Here is a 9,895-nt window from a genome sequence, read left to right as displayed (position 1 = left end):
ACAGCCATCTTAAAACAAACATAAATTATATCAAAAATAATTATTATACCTACCTATGATTTGCAGTGATACAGAAAGAACGCATCGGATTGATCGGAGAAGTCTTGTTTCTTCTAATTGCTTTTCCTACATAGATACTTTTTTATTTAATGTTACTAAAATGTGTTACGATATGAGAGAAAACAAAATTTATTACACGATTAAAACATTTATTACATTCATACAAAATAAACGATTACAAATCTAGAACTGAATAGACTTATTACAAATCTGCGCACCACTGTTGTTCCTTCAAGCGTTTTACTTATCATGTGTATAATAGCTTTCCTTCCACTTTCCTTCATGATGCTTTCTGTCTGTAGGAATACACTACTATTAAAAAGTAGGACCACACTGAAAAACAACAAAAACATTAATAGAAATATACACATACCTACCTAGGTATTGAAGTAAGTTTTTTATACAGAGACAGTAGATAGTTACGAATCCGTTCTCTAGCAGTTAATCTTGGTGGAAGAGGGTTAGAATAAGTATGCATTACTACTAAAAAATGGAGCCAGAATGCCCACGCTGTAAATAATAATAAGTAATTATGATAAATAGATGGGTATTACTTTAAATAATTTATAATTTTGATACCTACATTTTATTAAAATATTATGTGAAAGAGTTTGGTATGGAATTGGTACTTCAATATTAAGTTATAACACTGCAATCAGTACCTACTTTCTATGATTTAATTAAGATATATCTCATAGAAACGTACTCATTAAATCAACTAGCGCGAATACGAACTCAAAAACTGGAAAAGAACCTCCCATATAAACGCAAGCTGACACATAGAGCATTCCATAGATAAAAGACATTATTATTGAAATGAGTCCGGACGATATAAAATATCTTGCTGCAATTTGACCATTTCCCTGGAACATAAAGATACATAAACTTTACGATAGAAAATCTAACTTGCGAAGGAATCTTATAAATGAGTATTGCTTTGGTCGATAAGGTAGGTACCTAATAATAAATTGATACACCTTATACTTATACACCTGATAAACAATAAACATTGGGCATAATTTAAGGAATTCTTAAATATTTATCAGTCATTTTTATCTTTTTAAGTTTATCATATTGCAAGTCTTATGAACTTACAGTAGCCATCTTTATTAGCAAATTGATGCTCAGCAATAGAAATATAAAGTCCGCGATCAGCACAATCCATCCGATGCATCGCACAGTCTTTACAAACTCCGAATGTTTCATATCATCTTTATTTTCTGTTTCTTCATCAGCTCGCAGTACTTTTGTTGAGTTTTTGATTAAACAGGATGGACCGAGTCCAGCATTGGCGCCAAATCCAAAACTAAGCTGGAAAATTGTAATGAATTTGTACAATATTAACGGATATAGGTAGGTATCTACTTATATAATTTTTTATAGCAGATACAATAATTGTCATTTTTTGAAATTAACATTGAAACGAACTAATTAACTTGAACAATAACGCCGCGCCGGTTGGTGTAGACATGTCTACATGTGTTCAAGCTTACAGTGAAATGCCATTTATTAAAAACTAGCGACCCGCCCCGGCTTCGCACGGGTGCAATGGCGGCCGGCCGGTACCGCCGCAAAAGCTACGTCCCGCAATTTTTAAAACTGTAATATCTTCGAAAATATTCACTTAAATCATACGGTGTTAAGGGCCATATAGATCTATATTAAATGAACTTAAAGAATTAATGCTGTTTTGGTTAAAATCGCTTCGAAAATTAGGTATTATTTGTCGTAAAAAGTAAATGTTAAAAAAAATGTTGTGTGGTTTTATGAAACCACGGTAAAAGTGAAACTGTTCGAACGATTCTGAACACTGCTTTGTGTAGCGCATGTCGCGTGACGGTCGGCTGCCGAGTAGGTATACCTACTCGGCAGCCGCGATACACGCGACATGCGCTACACAGACCAAAAAGTTTGAGACGATGTAATAAAAGTTTCACTTTAAAAAAAGTTATTGTGGGTTATCCATAAGAGATAGACATATATACCACCGCAGACTTTTCTGTAGACCTTTTCAATGTGTATAATACTAAGTACATTATTTTGATAAAACTCGTAGGGTTCAGCCTGCGTATGCAATGTAAGCGGAAAAAATGTAATTTTTTACAACATCACATTAGAAACCTCAAAAATAACAGTACTTCTCCACTATTTGATGGATGTTATTATACATATAAACCTTCTTCTTGAATCACTCTATCTATTAAAAAAAACCGCATCAAAATCCGTTGCGTAGTTTCAAAGATTTAAGCGTACAAAGGGACATAGGATTTCTTTTTTCGCCATTGAAATTCGACAGATTTTTCGTAGAAGCATAGTAAGTAGCATATAGCTAAATATTTGACATATAATGTAGCGTGATACAGGATACTCACTACATTGCTAAGGTTGATATCAACCACGTCTGGTCTTGAAGAGCTTGCTGACACGAAACAGGACACTCGGATCACGTACGCGTGACGAACCACCGCCCATGACACTAGCGGACTTGTCACCTGAAATATGTGCATAATAATTTATTTAAGTATTACAATGGGACACGAATTATTTATACACCTTTATACTTATTTAAATTCAAACAAAACTATAACTGTTGTAGCTTCGTTCTTTAACTATCATTACGAAAAACAACCGCAATGGGCTTTCATTTGAAAAAGCTCCGAGGTTGATGACTTGAGGTTTATTTTTGGTTATATAGGTCTAATATTACATTTAGTTTAGAATAAAAGTAATTATACCTACCTAAAACGTGCGTTTAATTATTTATACCTAAAGTATACATAGATAAAATGTAAACTGATGTATATGAGAAATATAGAAAGGTACTAACAATTCCTAGCACTGCAATGATCGCTGCAGCAGTTTTTATATCATTCACACATCCACAACAATTGTTTACTTCGGGAATTTTAAAATTACTTATTAGCCCACCAGGCATTGTATTTATATGGATTTGTACAAATTTCTATACAAAAGATTAATGTTCATTGATTGAACAATATTGTTGTGAAAAGTTGTCTTTATGACAGAATTTCGACAGCATCATAAATGTACAGATTTCATGACTTCATTGATATCAAATTGCAGATATTAAAAGAAACAAAGCAGATATAAAACTTATCTACGTATTTATATCAAATGTCGAGGTATTACACCAATGAAAGTGTTATATACCTATAATCTTAATAGGTGTAAATAAATACTAATTTCGCGCGGAATCCAAATAACGTGGCTTACTCAAAGCCCCGAAAACCGGGGATTTCAACGTTATTGCTTTGGAGGATGTAAGCGGGGTTCGGTGGAGGAGTGGGGGGTGAGGCCCTCTTAACAAGATTACATTGAAGATAAAATGGTTCACATAATAGCGCCTGAGTAAGCCCAACCCACGAAGCTGCCACTAAAACAAAATTAAAATTAAAGGAAATTCATAAACTTCCTGAAATATTACCTATTTAATGCATCATTCTCTCTCTTGGCTGCTACATTATAATGCTTAAAGAGTCAAGGATATAAAACAGTAATATCCTAAAATGGAGCTATTGCCGGTGTTGCGCTAAATTTCAACTGCTTCATGTTAATAGTAATAATAAATTTAGATTTTATTATTAGAGTATTAACCAATACCACCAATAAAATAAAAAGTAAAACGCCAACATGAACAAATTAAGCCATTGTTTACGATAATACCCAAACATATAATACCTACCCTTTATGTGTAGCTATTAATGAAAGGGTAGGTTTGTTTCCCACCCTCACTACAGATATCTCGATACTTTAGTAATCAAGAGCCGTACATCTAGGGGCTTACTAACGTTTAGTATCGATCCCGAAACCCCTCTCGCTTGTTTCAAATTCAATTCGTAGAGTGGAAATAACAATAAAACTTGATCCAACCTGTATCTTTATTTCGCATCACCTGTGCACGAACGTGAACCGAATTTAACATACGCTTTTGCTATTTTGTGAAATTATAACGAAAACACGTTTTTTGGACATGTTATTAGATTTATTGATGAAGACGTCACTTTATCAAGATTTAGTTTTAAGGATCAAGATTAAATTTTGACCAGACATCTTTATTTCAAAATCATTTCCGAGAAGGAACGCCTGTTCCCGTGCCCTGAGATTCTTCACGTAGCGGTATATTTTACCAAGAAATGTCAAATCACTACATACAAAGACTTCTCACATAGGAGGCGGTTCGTGTCTATGATATATCTCTATTTTTTACTAATGTAATGATACCCGCGTGTGCGGTAAAAACATGCCTGAGGCTCGGTCACGAATCGCAATATGTGGTTCGTGATAAATCTTCACGAATACAAGTTTATTTATTAAGTTGTACGGTGTTTTTACGATATCCCACCGCGGGGGCCTTCATTACTGTGCGTGATGAAAAAAACTTTGCCCCAAGTCTTGAAAAACATTAATTGCGAAAGTTTCAGCTCCCTCTTGAATTTGTTCAAGACATCTTTAATAAGGTACTTTACGATTCCGCCCGAGCCAAAGAAAAAACGAGCACAATTCATGGTGCCTGATAAGAACTTTTGTCGAGTGATGCGGACAGTAAAAAGTCTGAAGACGTCACGTAGCAGCGCTGGTCTGGAAGTTTTATGTCGGCAATTCGGGGCGTGCACAAAAGAATTGCTAACGTAGATGCGATCGTGCCACCCCGGCCCCAACCGAGCCAAATGTCGCTGCTATTCAATGATGAACGTTACGACCAATGCTCCTATACCTATACGAAATCCGAAAATCATTTTATAACTATGCTCCATATAAAACATTGGAAAAATAAAAAAATCTTGTCTCTATTTTTGTACCTATACCTAAAACTAATTGTTTTAAAATGATGTAAATTGATTAAAGTATTTGTGCGATGTGTATTTTAATACAAATAAATATCAGGAATTGAATTTTTATTAAATAAACTTGAAATCGATGGATCCTACGAAAACATAAAATTCCATTAAAATGCCGTATGATGTCATGTTAACATTAAATTTTCGAATAATTCTGAATCTGGTCAATACCCTTTAGGATAAGATATACATATTGTAAGAAAATATGTCACATAAAAAGCCTTATTAATACCACAGTATAAATTCATACCGTAGTAATATCATGCTATAAGGCTTACAGTTCAGCAAACAAATATCTAGATATCCATATTAAAATATATATACCTAGTGTACTAACTGCTCTCTCTTGTAATAATTTATGTTACTATAATTCATCCAGACAGGCAGCCAATTGGTAATTTAGTTGTTTCGTGCAACTTTGTCATAATGAGAACGAAGGAACTTACTGATTTATTACTTTTAAAGTTCCACGCTACGATTGCTACGAGATCTGCGTAGGACTTTTATTATGATAATATTAAAAGTTCAGTATTATTTATAATAGTCATTCACGATTATAAGATGAATCATAAATATCAATATTTTCCTAATTATTATTATTACAATACACAATTAAAAGTATCGGTACACGCTACCAAAAGAAATCGATGAAATAAAATATTAATGACGAAAATTCGGACTCGTACGGAAAAGGCAGAGGCAGTAAATTGTTTCAAGAAAACATGTAAAGGTTCGTATTGAGTAAATTACGGATTATTCTGTTTTATTATTAGGAATAATTAGATACCTTCATAATGCATTTCTGTGGGTACGTTCACACAAACCCATTCCACCGGAGAATTTAAGAACATAAAATACTTACTTAGTATAAATGAGGTGACTTTTTATATCTACACACCTTGGTATTAAGTAAAACATTCAAAAGGCGGATCGTGGCTAGATTTTTTTCGTTTTACTAATCGAGTATTGTTTGAGCAAAATGCACCCTATGAGAAACAAAACACAGATGAGAATTTGTAAAGTATATTGGTATTTATGGCTATCTTAACTTTACAGTTGAATGTTCGGGCTTAAACGAAAAAGCTCATAATATACATACGATATGGCCCTGCGCGGCCGTTAGTTATGAAGTTTATAGTGTAGCCAACGCGTTTCTAGTTACAAGATTATCGAGAAAAAAACGAGCCCAGGTATTAAGTATAATAATTTACAGATTCAATCGCTTCGCTTGAAGAAAATGTCTCTAAATAACAAAAACAGATATGAAGAGTTTTTGGATAGTTGGGTACATTGTTTACGATTGTAGCCAGATATGTTATTATATAAACGTCCTCTATTATATTATGATACACGATGTCGGAATGTTATAAGTGGTTATAAGATATTTTTATTAAATCTTCAATCGTAAAGTCATTTTAGATGTTATTATTTAATCCGTATTTATGAGATTATACCCGTAAGTCACTGCAGAAGGAATTAATTTATAAGGAAATTAAGGAAACTCCAAGATGTGATATTTTATAAAAAAATGAATTGAAATTTAACTAGATTGAACTTCTACCTTAATGTATTCGACAGAAACGTAATCTCAATAACATAAATAACTAAGGTATTACTTCCAAATTCACGATAACGAAGAAACGAAATCGATATTCGATACCAATAAAATAGCGTCGATTCGCAAATACATAAAACATCGGATTCAAGTCTTGCGCACTCTACATAATACTAGAAGGGTTCCAAGTTTTATAGCGAAGAATTTGCATATAAAGTAACCATTGAAGAAAAGCGATCTCCGTTTTGCTCCATGCTTTTTTCGTATTCATTGTTACGGAGGCCGCGGGTTCGCTCACATTCAGTTTTTATGGCTCATGATGCTTTCTTAGCGAATAAATAAATAATCGTATCAACAGTTTTTTAGTCTGTGATTTATTTGAGAAAGTATTAATAAAGTTTAATGTTTTGACTTTTCGCTTGTAGTGATTTATTAATACTGTTATTGTTGGGTTTTGTTTTGATATACTTTTTTTTTGTTTCAGATTCATGGATATAGGCGGCGCATTCTACAAATTAATTTCCTGGTGATATAGGTAAATGTTTTAAAGGCAGTTTAAGATATTTATGAAAATCCTGTTTAATTCTAGGTATAAAATTTTTGTTTATTTTTGTACGGATTAACATTGTATGCGATTAAAGTCAAATAAAATACATAAAGTCCGTTGGGTACAAGATGCAAAATAAAACAAAATATCGTAGTGACCGCGGGGCGTTTCCAGCGATTCCCAATAAAGATGATATTTAATTGAAGCCGATAACGTGTCGCGGCAAGACTAATAAACTCTCTACATTATTATCATGCAGCTCTTTGGTGTGAGATAAATATTTTATACGTATCTTGTATCAGTAAATGCTTTTACTCGTATGGTGAGTTCTTATGGACAAGGGTATCAACAATGTTCAATTAAATAGATATCCTATATATTCTTGATGATAAGTTCGTTTATGCTTTTAGTTTGTTTACCGAAATGTTTTTAAAAACATTTTATATCAGTAAGTAAAAAGAACGGCCTAAATTTATTCAGACAGTGCGAAAAAGTTTATTCTTTTTTAAAATAGCTAAAGGAAATTATGAGCTAGGCTGGCGCCAAAATGAGGCATTAAATAAGAGCAAATATGCATGTGAATGATGCGCACACATTGTTGCTTCTGCATTTCGTTTGCCGTGGAGATAAAACGCATGTACAATAGCGTTAAGTGATAGTTATGGCATTTTTATAGGCAGTTAGATTTATTTTTACTGCAGTGTTTGTTTTAATGCGTATTTTCGCGATCTAGCGTTCGGGCCATTTGCTCTCATATATTTGCATACAAATTTAAAAACGTTTGAAGAAGTTTATGTCTATGAAGAATTCATTTATTTAATTATAAATTGTTATGAGATGGTACTACACGTTTTATGTAAATAGCTTTGAATTAAGGAAAAAGTAATTATTGTTTACCTAGCACCTTTAAATTTTATTTTCAAATTCATTCATTTAACTTAAAACTAGACAGTCATATAAAAGTTTGCTGTTCAGATTTTTTATATACCTACCTATACAAAAAAGACTTTAAATGTTAATGTGTGTGTAAATGTTTGTCATTGAATAGGTCAGTACGCATAGGTAACTCAAATTTAAAATCACGTCATGAGATTGCTCATGTTTATAAATATTTTAGGTACAGATTTAGACTCGATCTAATCCACTTTTATGTGATATCCACAAGGTAAAGACCGGCGAGCCTAATCAGGAAATACAGGGTAATAAAATTGGCCAGTGGTGTCTTAATCAAATTGTCGAAACGACAATCGTGGCCTATTCGTGACGTCATCTGTTTCTGCGGGAACTAATTTAATCTCAGTATGTTAGATTCTGAATTATATAGACGTGCTAAGATCGTATAAGTCTTTTACTTTAATTGAATAAGGTTTTCTATGTAAAAGCTTTTCCGCTGAATAGAGCCGCTGCACTAGCGTCAGTTTAAGTATTTAGTACTTCTGGGGAAGGGAAGTAGGATATTTAAATTTAAAATTAGAAATGGGTAGGTACTGTATGCAATTGTTATTTGATTTATATTGTGCTGTTATTTTACAGTTTCACTAAAAATGTATTGTATAATATACCTAAACCTATGATAGAATTTGTGCTACCTATATTAAAATGACAATTATTCAACTGTTTTATAGTTATTTAATATTTTATATAAAAATATTATTAACTGTTTATTCTTGATCCGCATATATGCCGTTAGTCTAAAACAAAGACCTCTTCAAAAATTCAGCATGTGACTCCCGGGATGTACCCAATAAATCAGTTTTACAGCATTCCCGTGTCATTTCAGTCGTCGAACGGCATAAAATGATAATTTTATTGCGCTCCCCTTCCGTCTTCGAGTTTACGACAATTGTGAAATGTATCGACAGTTTGGATGTCACCTTCGAGGTGGACCTATCCACCACCAAGGTGCCTAAATTATAAAACGACACATCTTTACTGGCCTGGATATAAGATTTAATTTCGTTCAACAAATGGTTTTTGAACTCCTGCCATCTTTTGCCTTGCTCATCGCAACATATGGTGCTTTTCCGTATGTTCCCACTTTTCCCTCAAGCTTATATTTTGGGAACGGAGCTCAAAAAGTCATCAATCTTTCAGGTGAAATCAATATTAAATTTAATGATAGGATCGCATTGTAATGGCTCTACATTTAGATACTCTACAAAACAAATATGTACTTTAAAACGAAGACGTTGTTTTCTGTGTGTATAGTTACCTACAATGTTTTCCTTATAAGGTAAATAAATAAGTGACTGTGATGCGATAATACATTATACACTCTACTACTGAATATACATTATACACTCTACCTATATAAAAATATTAAAAGTATATACTCAGTGGTTTTGTAGTACCTATGTTATAAAATGTGTAGTATATCTTATTTTAATACCTACTGACACTTGTCAAGTTAACTTTACCTACTTAAAATAAAATGCATGAAGTGGCGTGTGTCTTCGAAATAAAATAGCATAATTTTATCATACATATATCCAACTTTTAGTTTGCATTTGTATTCACACTAAACCGTATTTATTTAAATTAAAAACTAAAAGTTGTTCGCACAAGAATCGTTGAAGCTTTAACACGCAATTTTACGCTAGCCTAATATGCTAAGTGTAGTGATCACTAGAACATTACTCATTCGAATACAATGTAACCAGCTTTGTTTACGAGAATTGGTTCCACTCATTATTGTTGTTTGGATATACTTCGGTTTTAAAGTACCTACGTTTGTTCGTTTATAATGTAATTTGCATTATTTGGAGCAAGCACTTTCTTTGGTTAGAGAAAGGTATTTTTGTTATCTGTAGAGTGTAAGTGATAATATTTGTGTACCTAAATATTACCTATTATTTTTTAATGTGATCTAGTGGC

The 9,895-nt window shown here is 32.8% G+C and overlaps 1 protein-coding gene across 1 annotated transcript; it reads right to left on the bottom strand.

Moving 5' to 3' along the window:
* Positions 1-340: 340 nt before the first annotated feature.
* Positions 341-2,995, bottom strand: LOC149908425 (uncharacterized). Its single transcript, XM_090101668.1, has 5 exons — positions 2,888-2,995; positions 2,433-2,552; positions 1,156-1,371; positions 767-923; positions 341-393 (listed from the first exon to the last, which is right to left on the bottom strand). Exons 1-5 carry the CDS (start codon positions 2,993-2,995, stop codon positions 341-343), a joined length of 654 nt encoding a protein of 217 aa, XP_089957794.1.
* Between the last annotated feature and the right edge of the window lie 6,900 nt (positions 2,996-9,895).

The sequence above is a fragment of the Colias eurytheme genome, chromosome 5 (assembly GCF_061535395.1).
Source record: "Colias eurytheme isolate Ceu_HAF_F1 chromosome 5, ilColEury1 Martin Lab GWU primary, whole genome shotgun sequence".
NCBI classification, from domain to species: Eukaryota; Metazoa; Arthropoda; class Insecta; order Lepidoptera; family Pieridae; genus Colias; species Colias eurytheme.
The sequence above is the reverse complement of the archived record's forward strand: the minus strand, read 5'-3'. Positions and strand labels throughout refer to the sequence as shown.

Coding starts and splice junctions, on each gene's coding strand:
- LOC149908425 (XM_090101668.1), bottom strand. CDS start 2,995: ATGCCTGGTGGGCTAATAAGTAATTTTAAAATTCCCGAAGTAAACAAT. Junction 2,553..2,887: donor TCATTGCAGTGCTAGGAATT/GTTAGTACCTTT, acceptor CACATATTTCAG/GTGACAAGTCCGCTAGTGTC. Junction 924..1,155: donor TGCTAATAAAGATGGCTACT/GTAAGTTCATAA, acceptor TTTATGTTCCAG/GGAAATGGTCAAATTGCAGC.